The sequence below is a fragment of the Perognathus longimembris genome, chromosome 1 (assembly GCF_023159225.1).
Source record: "Perognathus longimembris pacificus isolate PPM17 chromosome 1, ASM2315922v1, whole genome shotgun sequence".
In the NCBI taxonomy this organism is placed as follows: Eukaryota; Metazoa; Chordata; class Mammalia; order Rodentia; family Heteromyidae; genus Perognathus; species Perognathus longimembris.
This window is the reverse complement of record NC_063161.1, coordinates 65,393,344-65,421,084: the sequence shown is the minus strand read 5'-3', so window position 1 is coordinate 65,421,084 and position 27,741 is coordinate 65,393,344. Positions and strand designations below refer to the sequence as shown.

Below are 27,741 nucleotides of genomic sequence, written 5' to 3'. Positions count from 1 at the left end.
AAAGGACTTGAGCCACTGTACTCAGCTTAGAACAACATCCCCAAATCACGTATTAAGTACCTAGTAATTTTAAATTGATAAGTTTCTTTTGTTTTCATTTTGTGTCTACAAATACTAATTATTTTCATGCTAATACTTTTCTTCAAATGATAAAAGGTGTTATTTTATAATAGACACAACAAAATACAATGGAACTTTTCTTATTCTATTACACTACAACAAATAGTACAATTCTGCCTTTGCATTAGCTTCTAAATATTTCATTAGCATGCTTCCAGATAACATTCATTCATGAAATGACTATGCATTGTGCTTTTAATATTAGTATATTCTCTGCTACACAAAACCAAAATAAAGACATCATCTCAAACCTCACGGCTCTTACAGACTATTAGCTCCTAAACAAGTAATAAAAATAATGTGAATGAAGATTTATACATTGCCATATGCCCAGCATTCTCCAGACATAAACTCATCCAATCCTCATAATAATTTGAATCACTGGTGCTAATGTTGCTTCTGCTGCTCTTATTCCTACTTTACAAGTAGGGAGAATTAAAGCTTGTGAAAGCACTTTGGAAGGTTGGTTTTAATCCTAAGAAAAACAGAAATGAGGATGAAATGGTTAGGTGTGATGACTTCTGTGGCATTCAGCATGGACACTGGGCGAAGCACAGCACAGTCACTGCAGTGGTCCCAGTGGAAGGGGACCACTTCCTAGGCTGGATGCTACTGTGGAGCAAAAGAATGCTAACCATTCAAGACAGACTGAAGGAGAGGATATACTAATTTATGTATCCTCCTCTGACCATCTCATTATTCATTTGCTATAATATCAAAGAAATAATGGTTCTTTTTTTATTCATATACTTAAAAAAATAGTACATGGGGAAAGTTGATAATTTAGGGCCTGAGGTCTTACACAAATCTGAAAGCAAAGTCATATTGAATACCTTCCTCTTCTTTAGTCCTAACAGGTAGTGAATTCCTTAAATTTTATGCCCAAATACCTCTGCAGGATCTAAAGACCTCTCTCTACCTCTTCTTTCAACTCATCCTTATCAACTGTGAAAAAAAATCCTCCCACAATGAAAGCATGTTGCTACTCAACTGCTACAAGCATCTTCAAATAGTCTCCAGCAACCATTTCAGACACAGCTATAAAAATGCTTTCTCCCCTTATATTCTCATAATGACATAAAATCAGATACTCTCACTTCTGAAACTCTTGACATAGTAGTTTTTCAAGCAGACCACGTTATTTCCTAACTGCAAGACTCTACATATGTCATTGCCTTTACAATAATTTCCCCTTCCCCATCTATTTGGCAAAGATCTGATCGTGTTCTGGTCTCATCATTAATGATTCCCACTCAGTTGGGAATCCTATACTTCAGTTTGTAGGACAATTGTTTTGTATGCATTCATTTGCTCATTCATCTGGAGAATGTATATGTTAATGTATATGTTTGTGTTTTCATTGCCAGAAACAGAGTTTCTGGGAGAGTATAGGTGTTCAAGTTTGTTAATGTGAATTTTGCACACAACTAATTGCAATGTTAGAGAGGGGTTCAAAACACTTTAAGCCCTATAGTCTGGAGGCCAGGGTAAGATTACAGGAAATCTGATTTCTAAATGAAGTACATTTCAATATACATGATGTAAACAAAAGCCCTTAAAATATTTTTAGGAGTAAGTTAACTATAAGTTTCTAGGAGCTCTAAGCAGAAGCTACACAGTTCAATTAAAAAGTATTTGAAGAGCCTGGAATAAAGAAAAAAAACAACACAACATTTAACATTCAACTTATGGCTAGGAACCAGTTGTTCTTCTTTTTTTTTTCTTTTTTTTTCTTTTTTTTTTTTGCCAGTCCTGGGCCTTGGACTCAGGGCCTGAGCACTGTCCCTGGCTTCTTCCCGCTCAAGGCTAGCACTCTGCCACTTGAGCCACAGCGCCGCTTCTGGCCGTTTTCTGTATATGTGGTGCTGGGGAATCGAACCTAGGGCCTCGTGTATCTGAGGCAGGCACTCTTGCCGCTAGGCTATATCCCCAGCCCAGTTGTTCTTGCTTGTTATCCTACAGACTGAAATCTGAGAATCATGGTTCAAAGCTAGCCCAGGCAGAAAAGTCTATGAGACACTTATCTTGAATTAAGCAGCAAAAAGCTAGTAGAGCTGTGGCTCAAGTAGTAGAGCACTACGCTTAAGCACAAAATCTCAGGGACAGTGCCCAAGGCCCTGAGTTCAAGCCTTAAGACTGACATACACATAAATAAGATTATATTTAGAGATTAGTATGAATTTTCCATTTACAAATCTAAGAATCTATCAAATTACAACAGGTTTTCATAAAGCACAAAAACACAAGAAGAGTGATCCCTTTTCTTAGTTCTATCAAATGCCCAAACATGCAGTGAAACAAGAACCAGCTTTGTGTTGGTTAATTAGAGATGGAATATCTCAGATTTTTCTGCCTGGGCTGGCCTGGAATTGAAGTCTTTCAGGTCTCAGCTACCTGAATAGCTGGATTAAAGTGTGAGCCATCAAATTCAGCTAGTATTAGAACAGTAACTAACATAAAGACCATACAGACTTTGACACTTTGACTTTGGGTGTTTTCCAGTGACGATCAATATAAATGCTAAATGGTTAAGGAAATATTTTTTAAAAATTGTTATTTATGATGGTATACTACAGTTATTCATTCATGCCTGAATCTCTGTGGTATAAGGCCTAATTATTGCAAAGTGAAGCCTGTATGACACAAATTAAAGGTGTATTGAAAAACACACCTCCAAAATATCTAACACATAGTCCTGTACTGCATAAACCTGGAAAATATAAATTACTACCCCCCCTTAGTTATCTACACTTTTACTCATCCTTTTCCTACATAAGAGTTTATTAATTCCCCCGGCCCAAAATTCCCATAATTTAGAAACACGACAAGATCTACAAAAGACCAAATTAGCCAAGAAGCCCTTCTCTTTAAGAAATATTAGGCCAGGTACTATAAGTTCAATATATTGGAGGATTTTTGTTTTGTTTGGGGGGGGTTCCTTTTGGGGTTTTTGCCAGTCCTGGGCCTTGAACTCAGAACCTGGGCACTGCCTCCGGCTTCTTTTTGCTCAAGGCTAGCACTCTATCACTTAAGCCACAGGGCCACTTCTGGCTTTTCCTATATATGCGGTGCTGAGGAATCAAACCCATGCGAGGCAAGTACTCTACCACTAGGTCACATTCCCAGTACCGTGGAGGTTTTTAATTGATAGTAAACAGTAGGTCAAATTAAAATACATTTTCTTAAAATTTTCTGGGGTAAATCCACTAAACAATGTCCCCACTGGACAAGGAAAAGACAGAGTTCTCACCGTTCTTCGCTGTTTCTGGTTTTGTTTTGTGTACATACCCAGTCCTGGGACTTGAACTCAGGGCCTGGGCACTGTCACTAAGCCTTTTGCTCATAGCTAGTACTCTACTGCTTGAGTCACAGCACCACTTCTGAGTGAGTGTGTGTGTGTGTGTGTGTGTGTGTGTGTGTGTGTGTGTGTGATTAATTTGAGCTAAAGAGTTTCATGGACTTTCCTGCTAGGGCTAACTTCAAACCTGAATCCCCAGATCTCAGCCTCCCGAGTAGCTACAATTACAGGTGTGAGTCACCAGCACCTGAAGGGAAAATATTCTAAGCAGAGAGATCTAAATAGACAAATTTTTGTAAAAAGTCAAAGAAAAAGGGCTGGGGAATACTGGCCATGTACACCAGGTCTTATTTTATGTGTCACAGTGGTCAATTAAGCCTTCTTACAACCAAGGAACACTACCTACTGAATTCACCTGAATTTATTGTTTACTAATAACTAAAGTAGCTAGGGGTGAACTAACTGAAGAAGCTTGGGAAGCTAAAGTTACTTTGAGATGGGGATGAGAATTCATATTGGGATCTTGTCCAATTTACATGTTTTAAAGGACACTATTAGCTTTAACAAAAACACAGGAAACCAGCAGTCCTATCTGTAATCCCAGCTACTCACAAGGCTGAGATCTGAGGACAGAGGCACAAAGCCTGGTCAGGCAGTTAAGCTGTTGAGTCTTATCTCCGACTAAACAGCAAAAAGCTGGGGGTGGAGCTGTGGTTCGAGTGCTAGAGAGCCAGCATCTGTCTTAAGTGGTAAAGTTAAGTGAGACCATCCCAGCCCAAGACCCAGTACCAGCAAAAAGAAAAGAAGAAAGAAAAAGAAAAGCTCTGGAAGAAGAGCAAGTACATAAGCTAGAAGGCTAATGAAGGAGACTATGGTAAGGATTCAGGCAAACAAACAAGCTTCAAACAACTTTAAAAATGCTAGAGAGGAAAAACATCAGAAAATAAGATTGTGGGTGGGGGCAGGATGCCAGAACTATCAGGAATGGCTTGAAGGAAAGCTGACATTAGAACTATACATGTAAGGAAAAACAGCAACTGTGTGGGTGAAGGAGGGGAACTCAAAACACAGAAATTCAACCGAAAAACAAGAAGGGATAGAAGACAGCAGGCTTTGGTATCATGTTAACAACGTGGCTTTTCGTGTAGGATTCAGGGCAGGAAGTGCATAGTACCTGTAAGTGCTACACAGACCTCAGTGGCTGAGCCGTGGGCAATGGTCTGTAGCGTAGAATGAAAAAAGCAAAAAGAAGTTAGAAGGTTCTTCAGTATTCCAAGGGAGAAGTAATGGTAGTGGTGATCACCTGGGTAGAAACCTGGATAGACAAAAGTATGAATTGAATAAAGAGAGTAGATAGGTTTCATCTCTAGCATTACAAAGAGGGACTTCCATGATGCACTGTAAGTTTCACCTGTAATCCTAGCTATTCAGGAGGCTGAGATCTGAGGATCACGGTTTCAATCCAACTCAGAGAGAAAAAATTCTGTGACACTTTTATTTTCAACCAGCAAAAAGCCAGAAGTAGAGCACTAGCCTTGAGTAACAATGTTAAGCAAGCTAGAGTGCAAGGCCCTCAGTTCAAGCCCTAGTATGGCACGCAAGCACAAGTGCACGCGCACACATACACACACGCGCGCACACACACACACACACCTCATAGAATCATACCACAGCTATCTAGTTCCATTAATTTTACTAATGCTGATCAATATATTACCATTTATTTAAGCAAGTATTGGATTACAAATTCATAAGGTATTTATTGAGTACTTTCTGAAATTATGGCTCACAGTTCATCCAAAGTTCTCAACTTTAAATTTGAAATACAGAATTTACCTGAAGTTCTTTGTATCTATCTTGAAAAGAAATGGCCTCTTGTTCCTTTTCTTTTAGAAAGTCTTTTTCTAATACACTATGCTTCTCCATCAACAATTCCACATCCTACAAGAAAAATCCAAGAACAAACTTTGTAGCATTTCAAGGTATAATTTTTAAATAAACAAAAAATATCTGCCGGTTTATTTTTTTTTTTTTGGCCAGTCCTGGGCCTTGGACTCAGGGCCTGAGCACTGTCCCTGGCTTCTTCCCGCTCAAGGCTAGCACTCCGCCACTTGAGCCACAGCGCCGCTTCTGGCCGTTTTCTGTATATGTGGTGCTGGGGAATCGAACCTAGGGCCTCGTGTATCCGAGGCAGGCACTCTTGCCACTAGGCTATATCCCCAGCCCCCAAGAAAATATTTTTAAGGCTAAAAATATATATGTGTGCTAGGCATGGTTCATGAATTATAATCTTAGTTATTCACGAGGCTGAGAGCTGAGGAATGCAGTTCAAAGCCAGCCAGAGGAGGAAACTTGTACCTCCAATTAGCAATCAAAAGCCCAGTGTAGGTATAACTCAAGTGGTACAGCACTATCCTTGAGTAAAGGGAATAGCCCACAGGCCCTGAGTTCAAGCTCTAATACCAGCACAAACAACAACAATAAAATACATATGTAGAACTAGAGTTTTTTTTTTGTTGTTGTTGTCATGGGGTTTGAACTCAGGGCCTGGGTACTGTCCCTGAGGTGTACTGCTCAAGGCTAGCACTTTACCACTGTGAGCCACAGGTCCTCTCCCAGTTTTTGAGTGGTTAATTGGAGATAAGAGTCTCACAGACTTTCCTGCCTGGGCTGGCTTTGAACTGGGACCCTCAGATCTCAGGTAGGATTACAGGTATGAGCCAACAACCCTCAGCTGAAGACTAGAGATTTCTTACCAAAGATTTCTCCAATTGATACTTTGATGTGGCTGATTTAAACTAAACCCAAGAAAAGACACACCATCCTTTTTCTTCCAACTAAGTTTTTAGTCAGTTTTGGGTTCTATTAAATCTCAAGTTTTGTCATTCAGAAATTGTATCTCTTATTCAAATATCAGCAAACCTTTTGAATTCTCTGCTTTTCTTCTTCAGACACTTTGAGTTTAATCTCCAAACTCGAAATTTTTTCCTGAAGCTCTGTGTTTGATATATTGGTTCCAAGATCATCAGACCCATCCACAAGAGTAAGTGTTCCATTATTCATCTCATGGGTTAGAGCCAATGGGAAAAGGGAGATGTCCAGATGGGTATGTGTTGATTGCTAGAATAATACACATCAATACACACAAATGAGGTGAGGTGGGGCAGAGGCCAAGAGAAAGAAACACAGAGAAGAGAGTTAATATCTACCTAATAAAAATATTTAAAAGGCATCAGAAACCATATTTGAAAATTAAGCTGTAACAACTATTTCAAATTACTTCCTCTTTTAAGTCAATCAACAGAAAACTTCTAAATGTTATAATATCTTGATCTTTATGGTAAGAAACTAAAGTTCTCCACTTGATTGTCTAAAGTATTTTTTTTATTTTGACAATAGTGCAGTTAAAAGCTTAAACTATGTTCTTTTTCCAGCTATAATTTTCATAATTTCTTTAATATTTTAAATAGCTATACAATTGGATTCCTTTTTAAAATTTAAGGATTTCAATTCAACAAATCAATTTATGAGTAAAATGATCTTGATCAATGCCACCTCTTCCCTCAGTAAAACATTTTATTAGTTGAAAACATGAAACTAAATACAGACATACCTGATACTCAAAATTTCTTAAATATATGTTTAAAACATATGTTTATTTTAAGTTAAAAATTGAGTTTGACATTTATCAATGCAAGTTAATCATCACCTTTCAGCAAAATGAACAGGTTACTAAAATTGTGTATAACACTATAGAAATCTAATTGGAACTCTAACCCCAATGCCTAGCACAATGTCAAGTTCAGTAAACATCACAGTGAACAGACTCCATAAATGCTGTCTTTCTGTTTTCACCCAAAAAGAGGCTCTAGTACTTGAAAACATGATAGCACTCCCTGAAAAGACATTTTCATATATCAAAAACTAAAGCCTATTTTGGTAACAACAGCTACCTAAATATTTTTCCACTAATATATCAAAACTATTTTAAAATATTTTTCAGCCACAAAAATCTAGGTTTTCTTTTTAATTCAAGGTATTAGTCTCAACATTAGAATATAACTACAAATATTTCTTAAGGTAAATGAGTTGAAAAAGAAATTACAAATGGATCAAACAAGTTTTAAAACGAGCCATACATCAAGCAAATTGGAATAGGAGTTCTTATGTAGGCAGACTTCCCATAAAAATGTGCCATCTTGCTGAATGTCTTGCTGAGTGGCTCTTGCCTGTAATCTTAGCTACTCAAGAGGCGGAGACATGAGGATCAAGGTTCAAAGCTACCCTGAGTAGGAAGGTCCATGAGATTCAATGAACCAGAAAAATGCCGGAAGTAGAGGTGTGACTCAGGCCCTATAGAGTCAGCCTTGAGAGGAAAAGCTAAGTTCAAGTCCCAGTATTAGCTCATACAAGAAAGTGAGCTGTCATTACCTGTGCTTGAGGAACAGGATGACTATCGATGCTGGTGTCTGAGTGTGTGTTCTCTGGTGAAGAGAGGAGTGCGTCCGAAGAGAGGCAGCTGCTGGGGGGAGTTGCATGCTCATGATCCAGAACGATGTCGGGAGAAGCAGCTGAAAGGTGTACTCCGGATACTAGAAAAACAACACAAGAGAAAAGAGAAACGGTGATTACAGGGAAGAGAGTGGGTAGACAGAAAAGGAACAGGGGAAGCAAAATGAAAGTGACAAGATTTCTGACTGTTTCTCAGGGATCTTTATAGAAATCGAAAACCAGGGTCTCTAAATTAATATGCTCTTTCCATGTGAGACCCAGGCAAAGAAAATAGTTTTACCATTTCTTAATGTTTATATGCTAACACACTGCTATGACATCTTTCTAGTTCAGAGAAAAGAATTATACCTATTACCTATTCAGTCAGCCCAGAAAAACAGACTGAATTGAAAAGGAACACACACACACACACACACACACACACACACACACACACACACACACACACAGAGAGAGAGAGAGAGAGAGAGAGAGACAGAGAGAGAATGCCTTACTGTGCCATGTCCAGGCCTATTAGCAGGGGGACAACTGCAGAAACAGATGTACTCCAACACTCAGGGACCTCATGACCAGCAATTAAATATTGTTAATAGTAAAATGAGCAAGAAGAAAGAAAATTATCTTTTTGGTTAAAAGATTATTCTTGTTAATAGTCTAAATTTTAGCCTGATGGATAGCTTGTTCAGAAAAATAAAATCTGGAACACAAAAACCATTATTGTATTGTAATTAGAATTCCAATAAAAATGTCATCAGCCAGACTGGATAGCTCGTGCCTATAATCTTAGCAATTCATGAGGCTAAGATGTGAAGATCAGAGTTTGAAGCCAGCCCAGGCAAGAAAGTCCGTGAGACTCTTATCACCAATTAGCTACCAAAAACAAAAAACAGCCATAAATGGAGCTATGGCTCAAGTGGTAGAGCATTAGCTTTGAACTAAAAAGCTCAGGGACAGCACCCAGGTCCCGAATTCAAGCCCCGGGACAGGCACACAAAAACAAAACAAAAGGTCCTGAGAATAAAGCCAAGGGCCAAGTATGAAAAAATATAGATCAATAGATACTTTTAAACATTCTAAAAATTCAAATAAATCTCAACACGTCTTGAAACTGAGGAGGAACTGGTGGATGTGCCCTTTGTCCAAACCACAGAGACCTTCACTCCACATTGGCATCAGTGGCAACGTCAGTGTAGATCTACCACAAAGTCTGGAAGGCAGCTCACAGTGGAGATGGCATTGTTCCCTGAAGAAAGACATTTAGAAGGGCATGAAGTATGAAGAAGCTAAACACTCTATTACTCTCACTGACATTCTAGCCTATTTAGTGAAATATCTTAACATGCTTCTACTCTGTGGCAATATTGTGCCTGTAAGTACTATATGGCCATATCAAATGATGAAGAGAGTTTAGCTTCACCAACAGACATTATTCAAATACAGAAAAATATAATTTGTATATATATATATTCCTTTTTTCCTAAAATTCACTGATACATTTTGTGAGACAGAATGCTTCACAATTTGAAAATATTTCAACTTAATTATAACCAAAATATTATTAATCAATTCATGGTTGTTGCCAGTACTTAGGGAGCTGTTTTGTTCAAGTCTAACACTCCACCACTTGAGCCACAGCTCCACTTTTAGCTTTTGGCTGGTTAATTGGAGATAGGAGTTTCATGGACTTTCTTGCCCAGGCTGGCTTCAAATCGCAATCCTCAGATATTAGCCTCCTAAGTACCTAGGATTACAAATGTGAGCCACTAACACCTGGATACTAATGAACTTCTTTAAAAAATAATGAATGAATAGTACACTACTGTGAGCAGGGTCCCCTGCAGCTCAGTGTGTGATCTGGGCTGGGGGCATACCACACGCATCTGCTCACCTATGAAATGGGCACAGAGTTGCCATGGAAATTTAAATAGGCCAGTAACATCATCAGCACAGTGTTGCAGTTATTCTAGCCACTATCTTAAAGATTCTTTGAAAGTACTGAAAAAGAATCCATTGTATATACCAGAGAATTAAGAAAAATAAGGGAAGAGGTGGGTCAAAGTGGAGTGAAAATGTTGAAGGGATGACACAGGTCATGATACATTGTGTATACAAACTGCTTTCTTAAATGAATGGCAAAAAAAAAAATCAAGAAATTAAGAACAATGAGGAAAAGGGTGGGTGAGAATATTAAAAGGGATAACACTGATCCAACATGCACTATATTCATAAACTGCTTTGTTGAATGGTAACTCTTTTCTATAACTACTTAAAGACATTAAAAAAAAAAGAATGGGAATAAAGGCTCTTAAGACTATGATCCTGGATCCAAGAAATTCCTTACGGTACCATTTGAACACTGGGATATTTTAACATCTATGTTGCTCATGTTTATAGCTATAATGTAAAACAAGATGCCATGTTCTCCTTCGATGATCTTGTGTCCCATTACTATTAAATGCTGCAGTGTCTCACATTAGGGATAGAAGAAAAGAAGATGGAGACAAGAAAAGGGAGAGAGAAAAGTGAAGGAGGAGAAAAGAGCAAATTGGGAGAAGAAAAACAAGAGGGAAGAAAAGAAAAGTGTGAAGGTGAGGAGAAGGTGAGAAGAGAAAGGATAAGAGAGAAGGAACAAGAGGGAAGGAGAGGGAGAAAAGAGAGGGGAATAAAGAAGAGAGAAGGGAGGGAGAAAGAGATGGAGAAGAGGAGAAAGGAATAGGGATAGGGAGTGATAGAAGAAAAGAAGGAAAGAGGGGAGGCCCACCTCTCCTGAGAGGTACAGCTACTCTATACCTTTTCCTTCATAACCAAACTTGAATAGTGTCTTCTCTGACTCCATCTTCTATTCCCTCGTCCCTGTGGTTTTCACTCCACTTGTCCTTTCTGATCATGCTAAATCAAATTACCACTCAACTCCTACCTTCCTCAGTGATCCTGAGCCCTAATGACTACTTCCACTTCCCCTGGAACTCCTGCTTTGGTCCCCTAGATTTACATGACCATTTTAACTCCTTCTGTCTTGCTTCTCTCTCAAGCCCTTTTTTCACAAAACCCCATTAAGTTTCCTTCATTCCTCTTCCTTGTCATGGCAGTGTACGCAGAATTGTAGGTTAGCATTTTCATACTCCATTCTTAAATGACCACCTATATAATAATGACTACGAACTTCACACTTTTATCCCATATCTCTCTACATCTGGATACTTACCTATACCTACCTGATTGGCAAACAGATCCATTTAGATGTCCAACAGGTAAATTAAGCCTGCTATCATCTTACAAAGCCAGGCTTTGCCTCATGTTGTATTTCTTGGTTAGTAGCACCTCAATGGACACTGTGCTTGCCCAAGCCAGAAATGATACCAAGCTAAGTGCTAAGTTCTCTCCAGTTACACTGTGCTACTGACATTCCTTGATTAGATCATACTGGGAAACACTATTGTGACATCATAACGTGAGTGCCAAGTTAAAGTCATAGGAATTCAACTCAAAAGTGGGTCCTTTTATGCAGCCTCAGTCAACTTTATGTAAACTCCCCTAAACCAAAGTTTCCTCCTGTAAATATAAGGAAACTGAATGTGTCTCAAAGATTTAGGTAGTTTAAATAAGAGACTACTATAGATAAGCAACTTAGCTCAAGTACATGGTAAGTTCATAAGGAAATGGATCGATGAAGTTGTGATTTGGCAATATGCAAAACAAGCTTTCTTAACCCTAGTTACTCAGAAGGACAACCTCTAAGGACTGAGAAGTTTGAAGCCAGCCTGGACATGAAAGTCCATGAAATATTATCTCCAATTAGCTAGCAAAAAATCCACAAGTAGAGGTGTGGCTCAAGTGGTAGAGAGCCACCTGGAGCAAAAAAGCTGAAAGACAAGTGCCCAGGTCCTGAGTTCAAGTCCCAATACCAGCACAAAAATAAAATTAATAAAGAAGGTATGATTTGCACATGCATACATGGAAAAGAATGTTCTAGATGAAGTGGCAACTAGAAAAGACAGGAGGAATACAAGGGGTAAATGTGCTAAGAAGAGAATGAAAGTGTACTTTCCCCAGTCAGAAGTTTGTTAAGTTGTGCCCATTGCTACATCACTCTAAAGCACTCGGCATTTTGAGAATCACTACATAATGAAAGCATGAACAGAATGAATCAGATGCTGAGTGCCAGTGGCTCATGCCTGTAATCCCAGCTACTCTGAAGGCTGGCATATGAAAGCCAGACTGGGAAGACAAATCTGAAAGACTTTTATCTCCAATTAACTGGCAAAAACACCAGAAGTGGAGGTGTGGCTCAAGAGGTAGAGAACAAACCATGGGCAGAAAAGCCGAGGGAGGAAGGCAATAGAAAAGCCAGTGTAAGCTCCAGGCCCTGATTTTAAGCCCCAGTATCAGCACAAAAGAGAGAAAGAAAGATTGAGAGACTGAGAGTGAAAAAAAGAGAAAAAGAGAGAGAGAGAATATAAAATAAGGCAATATAAAAGAAAAGTCAAAAGACAAAACAGTGAATCTGTACTAATATCTAACATGAGATGTGACACAAATCTGAATTTGTTTGATAGAAAACAAGAGGCTGAGGCAAGGGATAGAAAACCTTGACAGCTTTACTAATTAATGCACTTGTATTCAGCTTTTACTAAAGTTGCTTAACTGAATAAACGAAGCACTATAACCTTAAGACAAAGCTAAAATACAGAATATTTGACTGATTACTGCCCTTTCAAAAAAGATAATCTTGCCAGGCATTGGTGGCTCACATTTATAATCATAGCTACTCAGAAAGGTGATATCTGAAGGAAACAGTTCAAATCCAGCCCAGACAGCAAAGTCCATGATCCTTTTATCTCTGTTTAACTACCAAAAAGCCATAAAAGTCACTGTGGCTCAAAGTGGTAGAATACTAGCCTTGAGCAAAAGAACTCAGGGATAGTGCAGAGCCCTGAGTTCAAGCCCCAGGAGTGACAAAAAAAAAGAAAAAAGAGAGAAAACCTTATACTAAAACTCTATATAAAAATCTCATAAAGGAAGCTGAGATCTAAAGATCACATTAAGAAAGTCCACGGGACACTGATCTCCAATTAACCAGCCAAAAAGCCAAAAAGCTGTGGCTCAAGTGGTAAAGCACTAGCCTTGAGGAAAAAACAATTAAGGGACAGCACCTAGGCCCTGAGTTCAAGCCTTACTACTGGGTGGGGAAAAAAAAGAATGACCTCAATGGAAGCTGTTGAGCAATAGAAGGCTTATGGGGAGAGGAAAGAGAAACAGGCTTCATTGGCAGTAAGAAGGTAGGAGGATACTAACAAGATGAAATTGGGCTAGCAAGGGTGAAACAAGATGAATAAGGTTAGCAAAAGAAAATGGAACAATTTAGTCTGCTGAAGTTGTATTACGAAGGCAAAAACAGGGCGGGGGGGGTGATCCAGGGAGGGCTAAGTTGCTTGAAAATATCTATAGCTACATGCATGTACGTATACCATGAACACATGGGAGACATGCATGGGAACAGCATGATGAAATCTCCTCTGCTATGTAGCTAAGGTATAAGAAAGTATTTTTTTAAGTAAAAAATAAAAAAAGAGAGGAAAAGAATATTCACTAGAGGTAGTATGTATAGAACCTAAATAAGTATTGGAAACTTCTTTTTTACAACACCATCCACAAATGTTTTAAATGCTTAACTAGCGTCCTCTTCCTGTAAGCAGTGAACTGTAAAAATGAGTCGCTATTCTCTCAACCTGGAAAACCCCACAAAAATCACCCAAGTCAAGAGATTCCAATCTTTGTGTTCACTTTAAGAATACCCAAGTAATGGCCCAGGCCATCAAGGATATGCATATCCGAAAAGCTACCAAATAGCTGAAAGCCATCACTTTAAAGAAGCAGTATGTGCCATTCCAGTGTTACAGTGGTGACATTGGGGTATGCCCAGGTCAAACAGTGGGGCTGGGCACAGGGCTGGTAGCCGAAAAAGAGTGCTGAATTCCCACTGCACATGCTGAAGAACACAGAGACACAGACTCTGGTCATTGAACACATCCAGGAGAACAAAGCACCTAAGACACACTACTGCACTTGCAGAGCTCCTGTGGGACTGACCCCATGAGTTCCCTGCCACAAGGAGATGGAAAGGAGCAAACTGCTCCTAAGCCAGAGGGCAATGCTGAACCAAGAACAAGGCAACCCAGAAGAAATGGAAGAAACTTATGGCACAAGAATTTAGCATCAAATAAATGCAAATAGACAGATAGATAGATAGGCAGACAAACATGCTTCATTACTACCAGGTACTGGTGGCTCACATATTTGATCCTAGCTACTCCAGAGGCTGAGATCTAAAGATCATGGTTCAAAGCCAGCCCAGGCAGGAAAGTCCATGAGATGATTATCTCCAATTAACTACCAAAAAGTCTGAGGTGAAACTGTGGTTCTAGTGGTACAGAACTAGCCTTAAGTGAAAAAAAAAAAAGCCCAGGGACAGCTCCCAGGCTCTGAGTTCAAGCCCCAGGACCAACGCCCCTCCCTCAAAAAAAAGGGGGGGGCTGGGGATATGGCCTAGTGGCAAAAGTGCTTGACTCTATACATGAAGCCCTGGGTTCAATTCCCCAGCACTACATATACAGAAAATGGCCAGAAGTGGCACTGTGGCTCAAGTGGCAGAGTGCTAGCCTTGAGCAAAAAGAAGCCAGGGACACTGCTCAGGCCCTGAGTCCAAGCCCCAGGACTGACAAAAAAAAAAAAAAAAAAAAAAAAGGCTAACTGCTATGGAAATGATGGGTTTCTATGTTAAAAATACACTGGAACATAAGGCTAAGGCTTTTTCCATTTCAAAACATTTATTAATCTTAGTGTCCACTTTCATGGTCTTGCATAGAAATGTTAATATAACTTATCAAACCTGTAAATAAATCATTGTAACTTAGGAGCTTCTGAAATGTGGCTTCAATTAGCCTTAAGGAAAACAGATAGACTAAATCTAACTTTAAGTTCCCATAAATCTTAACAGGTAAGCAAAACAAAATTTTCAAATTAAATTCTAAAACAAGAAAAGCTGAAATTTCTCTAAATGATATCCATAATAATGACATAAACTTTCAAAATATGCATATAATATTCATCATAGGAAAGCTTATAGTTTGGATTATATGAAACCAATTTTATTACCCTACAAAAAACATAACTAATATCTGCAATGGCCAAAAATGAAGAAACACTCTAAATAAATATGACCACCTAAACTTCTACACTTTCAACCTTAGAACTACACTGCACTTTTATGAAAACTAAAATTCATTGGTCCCATGAACTTAAAACTGATTCAAACTCAAGAATCTAGTAACCGGGAGTGGCAGTCCTAACTACTGGGGAGATAGGGAACAGGGGATCATGCTCTGAAGACAGTCAAAAATGCTGGAAAGATTCTATGACAACCAATGGCTGGGTGCAGTGGTGGGTGATGATTCCAGCTGCAGAGGAAGCACAGGGCTGGGCGCAGTGGCAAGTGCCTGTCATCTCCAGCAATGGAAGGAAGCCCAAGCCGGAGGAGTAGCAGCCCATAAGAGAAGCAAGACCTGATTTTTAAAATAACCAGTCCTAAAAACCAGGTGCTGAAGGCATGTCTCAAGTGACAGCCTGTTTCACAGGCCCAAGACAGCAGGAGGAGGAGGAAGAAAGGGAGAAGGTGGGGGTGGAGGAGGACAAGGAGGAGGAGGGGGGGGGAAGGGAGGGGAGGAGGAGGGGGAAGAGGGGGGGAGTAAGGGGGGGAGTAGAAGAGGAAGAGGAGAAGGAGGAGGGGGGAGGAGGGAGAGGAGGAGGAAGGGAAGAGGGGGGAGTAAGAGGGGGAATGGGGAGAGGAGGGGGAGGAGGAAGAGGAGGGGGATGGGGAGGAGGAGGGGGAGGGGGAGGGGGAGGGGGAGGGGAGGGGGAGGAGGAGGAGGAGGAGGAGGAGGGGGAAGAGGAGGAGGAGGGGGAGGAGGAGGAGGAGGAACAGTAAAAGAACCAAGTATCACTCAGATAAATTTATAAAGAAGGCAAAAGTTACAATCCCTCACTCAGCCAAGTTCTTTACAACTCCCCGGCTGTACAGGGACCTATGTAATGTACATGATAGAGACATGAAAATGTGAATAACTTTCTAGAAGTAAATAAGTCATATACTTTTCACAAAGAGAAAGAAAATGACTTACTTTCTTCATACATGGGTGAAGTATGGCCACCTAATATTTGATTTTATTATAAGACATTCCAAAAAGCAAATTTTTCTGCTTTACATCTGATGTCATCAGGATAAGTAAATTCTAAATAGGACTATGTTTTAATATTATGACCAATAACATCTTTCTAAAAGAAAAGTAAATGAAAATTTATGACTCATATCTAAAGATATAATATCTAATGACAAAGATACCATATGTTCTTTAAAATAAGCAAAACATATAAGCTTATGATTTACATAGTTCATAATGGAAGAAGAAAAGAATTCCAATGCTCATTCATTTGACATGTCATCATTTCTAATGAGACCATAGCATATAATAACAATACAACACTCAGACATGAATTAGAAATAGACAATAATGATCAGAATCTACCAAGTAACAGCTCCAATGTTCCACTTGTCAGAACAGTGGGGTTCTTTCCCTTTCAACAAAAGTAAAACTAGACACCAACTAACAGATGCTGTGTACAGAGAAGTCTTGTTGTTGTTGATATTGTTAGTTTTGCTTTATTTTTATTTTAAAGCTTGTTCCCAAATGTACATAAAAGTACATATCTCACTAAATACCCACAGAAAGCAATTAAAAGTATCAAATAATAAAGAAAATACAACAAATAGGAAATACAAAATACATAGCAAAAACTAAGCAAATAAATGGAAAGATAAGCACATTTTTGCCTTGTACACTTTTCTTCAAGATTGTAAACCTCCGATCGGTTTACTTTTTCCTTCTTTTTTTTTTTTTTTTTGAGAGTGTGTGATGCTGGCTCTTGGCTTTTTTTGTTTTATCGATTTGCCACAAATCTACGATCATTTCAAAAGATAACAGGAAAGAACAAATGGAAGAAATGAAGGTAAAATAAAGATGTCTTCAGACAAATGAAAGGCAAAAGAACTTGTGAGCAGCAGATCCACACTACAAGAAAAATGTTTCAGGGGAAAAACAAATAATATCAGATGGAAAAATGAGTGCAAACAAAGAAGGTCAGAATTAGTAAATATTTGAATAGGCAAAAAATATTAGTTTTTTTCTTAATTAAAAATGGCTTACTGGCTGGGGATATGGCCTAGTGGCAAGAGTGGTTGCCTTGTATACATGAAGCCCTGGGTTCAATTCCCCAGCACCACATACACAGAAAATGGCCAGAAGTGGCGCTGTGGCTCAAGTGGCAGAGTGCTAGCCTTGAGAAAAAAAAAAAAAAAAAAGCCAGGGACAGTGTTCAGACCCTGAGTCCCAGCCCCAGGACTGGCAAAAAAAAAAAAAAAAAAAAAAGGATTATTATTATAAGCAAACACATTAAAAAAAAAAGTTTATGAGATGTATAACATGGAGACAATGGTGTGACAGTTAATTTCATGTGTGAATTTCTCTGGCTTATAAGATACCCTTATAGCTAGGCACCAGAGGCTCACACCTATAATACTAGCCACTCAAGAGGTTGGGGTCTGAGAATCAAGGCGTGAAGCCAACCCCAGCAGACAAATCAGAGTGATTCTTATCTCTGATTAACCAGCAAAGAGCCAGAACTGGAGACATGGTTCAAGTGGTAGAGTGCCATTCATAAGTGAAAAAGCTAAGCAAGAGCTAGCAGCTCTGAGTTCAAGTCCCAATACCAGCACACACACACACACACACACACACACACACACACACACACACACACACACACACCAGTGGCTGGTAAAATGTTATTTCTTGGTAAAAGAGATTAGCATTTGAATCAATTTGTAAAAACATGATTTTATCAGTATAAGAGGGTAGCATCCAGGGGCTGGGGATATAGCCTAGTGGCAAGAGTGCCTGCCTCGGATACACGAGGCTCTAGGTTCGATTCCCCAGCACCACATATACAGAAAACGGCCAGAAGCGGCGCTGTGGCTCAAGTGGCGGAGTGCTAGCCTTGAGCGGGAAGAAGCCAGGGACAGTGCTTAGGCCCTGAGTCCAAGGCCCAGGACTGGCCAAAAAAAAAAAAAAAAAAAAAAAAAAAAGAGGGTAGCATCCAATCTCTTGGCCCAGGTGCAACAAAAAGGTAGAAAAGTAAATTTATAGTCCTTCTTGTTTGGGTTAAGATCTCTATCTTCTCTTTCCCATGGCATCTGTGTTCCTGATTCTGACCTTTGTACTCAGAACTTTGACCATCAGTGCCTCCTCACCCCATTCTTAGGCCTTTGCATTCAGACTGAATTATACCACTAGCTTTCCTGGTTCTCCAGAATGCTGGGGACAGAACTTGGAACTTCCCTGTCTCTGTAATGGAGGGGACCAGTTCCCATAAGGATGGATGGATGGACAGATGGATGGACGGACGGACGGACAGATAGATATCGGCTCTCGATCTCTGAAAAAAGAAAAGCTCTAGTAATACAACAGCAAAGGGGTTCAACAAGACTTTAAGCCAGCCAATAAGTCTTACAGATTACAGTGGTGACAGAACTGAGTCAGGCAGCCTGAAAAGATCTGTATATCATATTCAGTTACAAGAGTAAGAAAAGGAATGGATTACCTGAGCAGGAGCCTTGAGGAACTCAGTTTGTCTGATAACTAACAATTTTTGGATTGGTTTTCAATACACAAAGGGAGAAAAAAAAAAAGGTTTGGATCCTACTCAAGTATACTACTTCATATATGTGGGACTCCAAAGAATTACATTCTCAAAAATAGAGTGAGCTAAAAATAGTGTACTCTTCCTTGAAGTCAAGAAAGAAAATGTGCTACATCTATCAGTGTACTAGGACAGGAAAATGGGGAAAAAAGGAGGAAGGGGAAAAAAGGAAGAAGGGGAAAAGGAGGAACAGAGGGGAAGAATATGTTCTATATATGAAAGCACCTGATAATTTCAAAATAGACAGAGTAGGAAGAGAAACATAGTGAAGTGGCAGGACCTGAAGACCAAACGGGGAGAGAGAAGAAGGGAAGAGGGAACTAAAAAGAGAAAACAAACTATAAACTCCAATGGCAAACTTTACATCAGCTTACCAATGATGAAAAATAGGTAAATTAACAGCTATCACCCTAAGCACATCAAATGTAAGGATGGAAAAAATAAGTGCTAATTGAATTCTAAACAAACCAGAGCTGATTACTTATTATCAGATAGAATGGATTTTAAAAGAAAAAAAAATTTCAGAGGCATAAAAAGATCACCATCCCCCAAAAAATCCAGAATCATAATGATAAAAAGTTCAATACAAGCTGTGTGCTTGCTGGTGGCTCACACCTGTAATCCTACCTCCTCAGGAGGCTGAGATCTAAGAATTGTCATTTGAAGCCAGCCAGGGCAGAATAGTCCCCATGAGACTCTTATCTCCAATTTACCACTCAAAAAACAGGAAGTGGAACTGTGGCTCAAAGTGATAGAGTGCTAGCCTTGAGCAAAAGGGCTCCAGGACAGTGCCCAGGCCCTGAGTTCAAGCCCCACTACAGGCCAAAATTAGAAAAAGTTCAATACAACAAACAGATATGAATGTGCCTGGTAATAGAAGCTCAAAGTAGACAAAAACACATAGAAATGTAACAAGTTTATAAATCTACTGTCATGAAAGTATTTATCAAATCTATGTAATGTAATATTTACATAAAACACAGGCATACTCTGCAGTTGATAAGTATCATGTTCTTTATGTCTGGGTCTGATTTTTTCTTTTTTTGATGCCAGTTCTGGGGTTTGAACTCAGGTCCCAGGGACTGTCCCTGAGTTATTTTCCTCAAAGATAGCACTCTACTTCCACTCCTGGCATTTTTTAGGTTGTTGCCTGAAAACAAGAGTCTCATGGCTTTCCTGCCCAGCTGGCTTTGAACTGAGATCCTCAGATCTCAGACTCCTGGGTAGCTAGGATTACAGGTGTGGGTCATGGCACCTGGCCGGAGTCCGAAATTCTTTAATGAGCTCCTAGAAACACCAGCTCCACTCATCCTCAAGCAGCTCTAGCCATGGAATGTGGTGTCCCATCAAGCTCCAGGGATGTGTACTAACTACTTTCCCTGGCCAGAAAATAATCAAGTTAGAAAACAATACAATAAAAAATAACTAGCAAAACTCAGAGCTTGAGAATTAAGGGAATCAGTTCATCTTAAAATAGAAATGCTTCCATTGCAACCGGATGATTTTTTTAATGGTAGGATGAAGTTAAAATAATAATCAGAAGGAAAAACTACAGCCTTGAATATTTGTTTCTAAAAAGAAGGGTTAAAATTAAAAAGATATATATCACATTTTTAATTTTTTTTGGCAGTACTGCATATTGAACTCAAGGCCCCACACCTCCTAGGCCTTTCTCCATGCCCTTTCTGCACTAGCTACATTCAAGTTGGGGGTCTTTATGAGCAGGCCAGCCTGGACTGAGATCTTTCTACTGCACTTCTTCACATCACTGGAGACAACAGGCATGAATTCCAATCTCCATTCAGACACATTTTCACACCAGTCCCAGTTCCAAAGCAGTGCCAACCTCACTCACTTTCAGCTTCCCTTATTATAGGCTATACTGGTACTTGGTACCCAGGCTGTACTTGAACAGTTATAATTCAGTAAATAATTTGTGTAGCTTTTGTTCCATTTTAATATAGCTTATTCACTTAAAAGTCCATAAAGGCAAACATTTGTCTCCTTTGGGCCTCCTTGGGGCTTGTATACAATAAATATTGATTGGATGGTGAAAAAAGTCAACCAAAGGAAAACAGAAGTAGTCTCTACCCATAATTTCAAACATGGTAATAATAAAATCCATAAACTTCAATATATTCCATCAAAGCTGAATACTTAACTTTACACTGTAAAATCAAAGGCTTAAAATACTTTAAGGAACATTTAGGTTCTTTTTTTTGGCCAGTCTTGGGCCTTGGACTCCAGGCCTGAGTGCTGTCCCTGGCTTCTTTTTTTTTTTTTTTTTTGCTCAAGGCTAGCACTCTGCCACTTGAGCGCCACTTCTGGGAATTTTTTTTTTTTTTTGGCCAGTCCTGGGCCTTGAACTCAGGGCTTGTGAGCACTGTCCCTGGCTTCTCTTTGCTCAAGGCTAGCACTCTGCCACTTGAGCCACAGCGCCACTTCTGGCTGTTTTCTGTATATGTGGTGCTGGGGAATCGAACTCAGGGCCTCATGTATACGAGACAAGCACTCTTGCCACTAGGCCATATCCCCAGCCCCACTTCTGGGAATTTTTTATGTATGTAGTGCTGAGGAGTTGAACCCAGGGCTTCATGTATACAAGGCAAGCTCTCTTGCCACTAGGCCATATTCCCAGCCCCCTTTAGGTTCTTTAGGAGCCAAAAAAGAAGGTAAGTTCAATGAATGTGCACTCAACTGATGAGTGAACAATTCTATCTGAAAACATTTTCTTAAAATAATTTATTTTTACATTGTGTTTATACAATTTTAAGGGACTGGCTGAAGAAGAAAAATAACAAGCAGCTCAAGAAACTAAACTCCCAAAGAATTAATAACCCAATTAATATGGGCAGATGAACAGAACAGACAATAAATACATGAAGAAATGCCCTGTCCATAAAGGAAGTGTAAATCAAAATTAGTATGCAATTTCATCTCACTCCAGTCAGAATAGTCACAATCAAGAATACAAACAATAGAGGCTGGTGAGGATGTAGAGCAAAAGGAATTCTAACATGCTGTTGGTAAGACTGTAAACTATGGCAACAAAGACAGATACAAGTATGGAGGCTCCTTAGGAAACTAAAAGTACTTCTATCCTACAATTCAGGACATAAGTCCATGCTTAGACATTTAAGCAAATGTAAGTCAGGATATAATAGGGCACCTGAACATCTATGTTCATTGTGACACTATTCACAATAGCCAAGCTATGGAAAGGGTCCAGATGCCCTACAATGGCTGAATGGAAGAAACTTGCTGAGGCTCGTTGTACAAAGGGGAAGGGGGAAAGGGGACAGGGGAGGTGGGGGGAGGAAGAAGGATGGATGGAGGGAGGACTCTGATCAACATCTACTGGATATATAAGTGGACATGTTAAAATCAAACAACCTTATATAATTAATTGATGTTAACAAATAGATGCAATAATTGAATATTGGAAGTGTTCAAACAGCTCTGTGTTAAACAAAATTAAAACTTCTTCCAAATTGATAAGAATGCTCACTAATTCACCCTTTAACCACTTTCATAAAAGACTTGACAGATATAAAATTATCAAAACTTCATGTCTTAGAATTAAGTTTAGGAGTTTAGGTAAATTTTGACTATTCAGACATCCAACACATATCTCTACATCCCAAAATACTTTAGGCAGTTTCTGTAGGATTTGAGCCAAAATTACTTGGCCTGGTCCACTGGTCAACAACCTATCTAAAGAGGTCAACTATACAATTACTCTTAGTTACAGTCACTTAAGAAAAACATTTTTTAATTTTAATTTCAATGAAGGAAATTTGCATGATGAAATTACTTAAAATGATCATCACTCACAAGGCCAGTAGAATTGTGCAAATAAGAGAAGTCAGAGTGTGATTTTAAAGGTTTTTTATTAAGCCTAGCAACAATAGTCACATCAAAGAGGAGCTTAAACAGGATTTTATAACTACAATTAACTTCTATGATTGATACAGAAGGACATCCTAATAATAGGGAGAAACCCTGCACACTTAATGTAGAATTCCATAACTCCCAAAAAGGCAGACACTAGGTATCTAGATTCCAGCATGAGGATTTTATGTGGCAGTCTGTCAGCAGACCTCTTACTCATCTCCTAGAAGTACTATATGTTCATGAATGCTCTACAATTAGGTACAGCTGTAATTTGTTGATTTTCAAAGTTCTAATATTAAGTGTTCTACTTTGGATGGAAATACCAATGGTTTCTAATTTGGTGCTACTGTGGCTTGAAAATGAATCGTCCACCCAAGACTGGAGTGTTGAGTGTTTGGTGCTCAGTGCAGTGTTCACGGGAAGCTATGAGAGGTGAAGGATCATAAGGGCTCTGATCCCAGTAATGGACGAAACCAGTACTGTGTTCAGAAGCTGAATGAAATACTAGAAGGTGATGGTTATAAGAATCAGGATCTAGCTGGAGAGGTAGATGACTAAGAAAGGAATGCCCTGTAAAGGTAGATCTTGTCCCCTAATTCCTTCCTTCCTTTCTTCTTCCTTCCCCCCACCACTTTTTTCCTCCTCTCCCCCTTCATCCTTTCCTCTTCTTCTCCTTCCTCCTGTCCCTCCCCTTTCTTCTCCTTCTGGCCAAGCCACTATGAGGTGGGCAGGTTTTGTCTTCACAATATATTTCATACACAGGCTAAGAAATATTGGAGCCAGCCTACCATGGACTGAAATCTCTGAAGCCATGAGCCTCTTTTAAATTGATTTTTCTCAAGTATTTTATCAGTATTGACAGAAAACTAGCACAAGGCTATTATAACCAATGTCACCATGAACATTATTTTACAAATTTTGGGGTTAAGCAGTACTAAGGTTTAAACTCAGGGCCCATACTTGCAAAGCAGACACTATACAACTTCAGCTATACCCCCAGCCCTTACTTTACACATTTTCTTAAAACACAACTAAAGAGAATTTCAAATTACTATACTAGTACTAATTGCCATGGTCAGCTTAAGAAGACTTATTAGTTCACCCTCACCCTCAACATCACCGATGTTTTCTTGTATGTAACCTTATATAAGAAATTTAAAATTATGCAGTCAGAAAACATGTTATTTGTTCTGTGCTTATATATTTGCTAACTTTCAAAGCTATTTCCATAAAGCCACAGCAACATTACATATTAATTATCTAATTAAGAGAAATATGCCAAAAATACAAGTATATTCTCACTGTAACAATGAGAAATTGAGAGGAAAATATTGCTTACACAAATAATGGTATATTCACAAGAATACTACTAAAATGAATTTGGAAAGGCTAAGAGTATTTCTACAGTAAGTTATCTGAGTTACAGTGGGAGAACAACCTATAGTACAATCATCTATAGAAAAAGACCACATTATTTTTACATGCTGGAAAATCTCTGAATGGTACAGAAAGAAACTGTAAGACTAGCTATATCAGGAGAGTAAGACAAAATAGATTGTCACTGCCTAGCTTTATATTGTTGTCCTTTCATGTCGTGTGTGTGTGTGTGTGTGTGTGTGTGTGTGTTAGTCTACCAAAAATATAAGAGTTAAGCATGTATTCTGTAAGGTCAAAGAAGTATGATTCAGAAGGATAACTAAACCGAAGTATACATATTGGCATAAAAATGCTAGATAAGGTTTCATATAAACTAAGCCAAGTACAGTATAAAACTTGTTGCAATTTTGCTAGTTTAGAATCATAAGGACTCCAAATATTGTTTTCATATTAAGAAATATATATGCCAAACTTTCACTTACAGTTATATATGAAAGATTCAACAACACTATTTTTAAATTATGTTATTTGCCCACAAACATATTTAAAAAGTTGAATGTCAATGGCTTATGCCTATAATCCTCACTTCTTAGGAGGCTGAGATCTGAGCATTGGGGCTCAAAGCCAGCCTAGACAGACAAATCTTTTATCTTCAATTAACCAGCAGAAATCCTAAGTGATAATATGACTAAAGTGGTAGAACATCAGAAAATAAGCCAAGCAAGAGCACAAGGCCACAGAACCAGCATCAAAGAAAGAAAGAAAAAAAGGAATCCTTTTTCTTGGGGGGAGGGGTGTACATGCACACATGCACTGGTATTAAGGATTGAACTCAGGATATGGGTCCCTTAGCTTTTTGCTCAAGTTGGCACTCTACCACTTGAGCCACAACCCCTTTTCTGACTTTTTGGTAGTTAACTGGAGATAAGACTTTTCTGTCCAGGCTGGCTTCAAACCACAATCCATAGATCTCAGCCTCCTGAATAGCTAAGATTATAGGTGTGAGCCCCTGGCATCCAGCCATAGCTACGTTTTTAAAAACAAATGTAATTTATTACATTAGTACTGTGTCAGGTGGATCAATGCAGATGAAACCAGACACCATGAATTTACCCAGAAGAAGCTACTCCTATCACAGATGTTAACTGGAATGGAACAGAACCGAATGGAACAGAATAGAATAACATAATAAAGTAAAAGACAGATCAGAACTCAAAATCTGGAGGAATAATCAAGTATTTCAGATTATCTAATTGGATTTCAGAGAAGTTAGACAGCTAAAGGCAAAGCCACAATTTCTCACTTCACTATCAGGAGTATTTGACCTTAAATGACATTATAAATTTCTTCAGGGTCATGACAAGCATCCTTGAATATCCCTACCATATACATTAATGAGAATATAAGCTATCCTTAATTACTGAAAATTTACTTGTGCTAGGGATTTCGTTCAGTTCATAAAGCATTTGCATTCATGCATGGAGGCCTTGGGTTTAATTCCCAGCACTGCAAAATCAAAACAAAACAAAAAGACTAGTAATTCACTATTTTACAGAAGCTATCATTTTAGAATTGGTTTAATGCAACTGATTCCAGAACAAAACAAGATGACTTAATAACTTGGGGAGGGGAGAGTAAGTAAATAGAGGAAATAGAAAAAAAAAAAGGAAACTTTAAAAAATCTTCCATTCAAATAACCTGTGGAAGACACTAAGGAACAATTATATTCCAACAGAAATCCAGTGTGTGCTCTAACCAAAAAAAAAAAAAAAGGGGGGCATGAGGGACAAGGTAACAAACAGTACAAGAAATGTATCCAATGCCCAACGTATGAAACTGTAACCTCTCTGTACATCAGTTTGATAATAAAAATTTGAGAAAAAAAAATAAAGCCTATGGCATCAGATAGCAAAAAAAAAAAGGCTAATATAGATACAAAGTGAAGAGAAAGGAAAGCCTTTAAACATTATCCATACTGCTTGTTAAAACTGCAGATATGTGAATATATAATGTACCATGAGTTTCTTTAATATTTATTATTACTCTATGTAAACCACAGATAAATCTGCAGAAAAAATAGTGTAACACTTTTTTTTTCTCAAACAAAAATTTGTAGACTCAAACTTCTGAGCTTTGCAAAGATATGTAATACAGATTCTCCTGGAAAAACAGGGTTAGCAGAGGCCGGAATGGGTTATTAATAAAATGACCGATTTGCCGTCCTAGCTTTTCCTGGCCAGAAGAATGGAGAATGGAAAAATTGAACCATGAAATCAAAAAGGCATCTGCCTTCCAGATTTCTCTCTGCCAATGTCTTAAGAAAAATGTTTGAACTTTCCTGTTGGCTTTGTATGCAAATAGCATGGGACGCAAGGTGAACCACATCTAAGTTATTTGGTCCAACATCTGCTGGTCCAGTTCCCATGATCCCTTCTCAAGGATCGGCCTGAGAAAGGCAGTTCATTCTGCCTTCTGTATAAGCTGTTTTGAAGGAGCTAATTTGGATTAAAGTATCTATCTGGATCACTTGATTTTTTTTTCCTTTGATGGTCAATGCATTCTAATGTGGTCTGTGTAGTCCTACAAGAGACCTTAAAACATTATTGGAAAGGACAGTATTCAAGGTTTTGCCTCCCACCTCGCCTTCTAGACAATTTACATTTATACACTTGAAAGTTAAAAGGAAATGGTCAGTCGCCTTTAAAACAGCACCACCCACACTGTACAAAATGGCAACAGCACAACACTTTCTGAACCAATATGCCTTCCTTCCTTCCAACTGCTATCAAAGAATTGAAGCTAAAGTTACTTGTGGAAGTGCTTGTCAATGCTAACAACACATGTCATGGAATGTTCTGGCTTTTGAGGGGATAGCTTTCATTCAACATCACTGAAAACAGAAGGAAACCCAATATATAGTACACTTACAAATATGTGATTACCAAATGAATGAATGGTGAAAAGCTCAAGAATTAATTTAAATAAATTCCAGGAAGTCTGAAACTTTGCCATAAGAAAACATGATGAGAAATCTATACTGTTTCTAAACCAAGACTAGCAATCCTTAAATTTTTCAAGGTCAAATAAACAGAAAGCTTGCCTTCAAAGGTAAAAGTGGGCATCACTGTATAGGTATACTTGCATTTACAAAGACATATATAAAGATCAGAAGATAGCCATTAATTTTTAAACTTCTCTGTGCTTAGTTCCTAAAGAGTAGAACAGTAGTAGTCTTAAAAATATCTGAGAGACATATGTGGAAGCTAGATCTAAAATCCACCGGGGCATGATAAACTGTGCAGGACACTAGGTTTCCACGCAGAGTAAGACTAAAGGAAGACACTCTCAGGAAAGGAACCAAAGGCTCATTTAGAATACTAGTTAGTGAGATGATTTCCAGGTAAAGGATACATGGATTTTTTTTGTTAGTGGTGGTGATGATGTCTTTCTTGCTTTTTTTGTTTTGTTTGTTCTGTTTTCCATCTTTGGGGAAGGCAAGGGGAGTACAGAAATGGAGGGAGGGAGGATGAACAAATGCAAGCATGGTATTTAGTATACACTATGTGGAAAATGAACGATGCAACTTGTAGGCAGGAAAGGGAGAGAGAAACCTGGGGAAAGTAAACGTAATATTGTCCAAACAGAAATGTACTCATTACCTGGCTTATGAAATGGTAAACCACCTGTACATCACCTGAATGATAAAATTTTATTAAACAAATAAAAAA

At 38.7% G+C, this 27,741-nt stretch overlaps 1 protein-coding gene across 5 annotated transcripts in view; it reads right to left on the bottom strand.

Moving 5' to 3' along the window:
• Positions 1–27,741, bottom strand: part of Ccdc91 (coiled-coil domain containing 91) — a 228,668-nt gene that overhangs the window by 133,813 nt on the left and 67,114 nt on the right. For 2 of the 5 annotated variants that reach the window (XM_048366860.1, XM_048366837.1), the window contains exons 4-6: positions 7,850–8,010; positions 6,341–6,538; positions 5,255–5,359 (exon numbers count right to left, since the gene is read on the bottom strand). In XM_048366860.1, coding sequence (XP_048222817.1) covers positions 5,255–5,359; positions 6,341–6,538; positions 7,850–8,010 — 464 coding nt within the window. Of the gene's footprint in view, positions 1–5,254; positions 5,360–6,340; positions 6,539–7,849; positions 8,011–9,084; positions 9,174–18,643; positions 18,694–27,741 lie in introns of those variants that run through there. The other 3 variants (XM_048366852.1, XM_048366868.1, XM_048366845.1) reach the window with 3 other exon arrangements.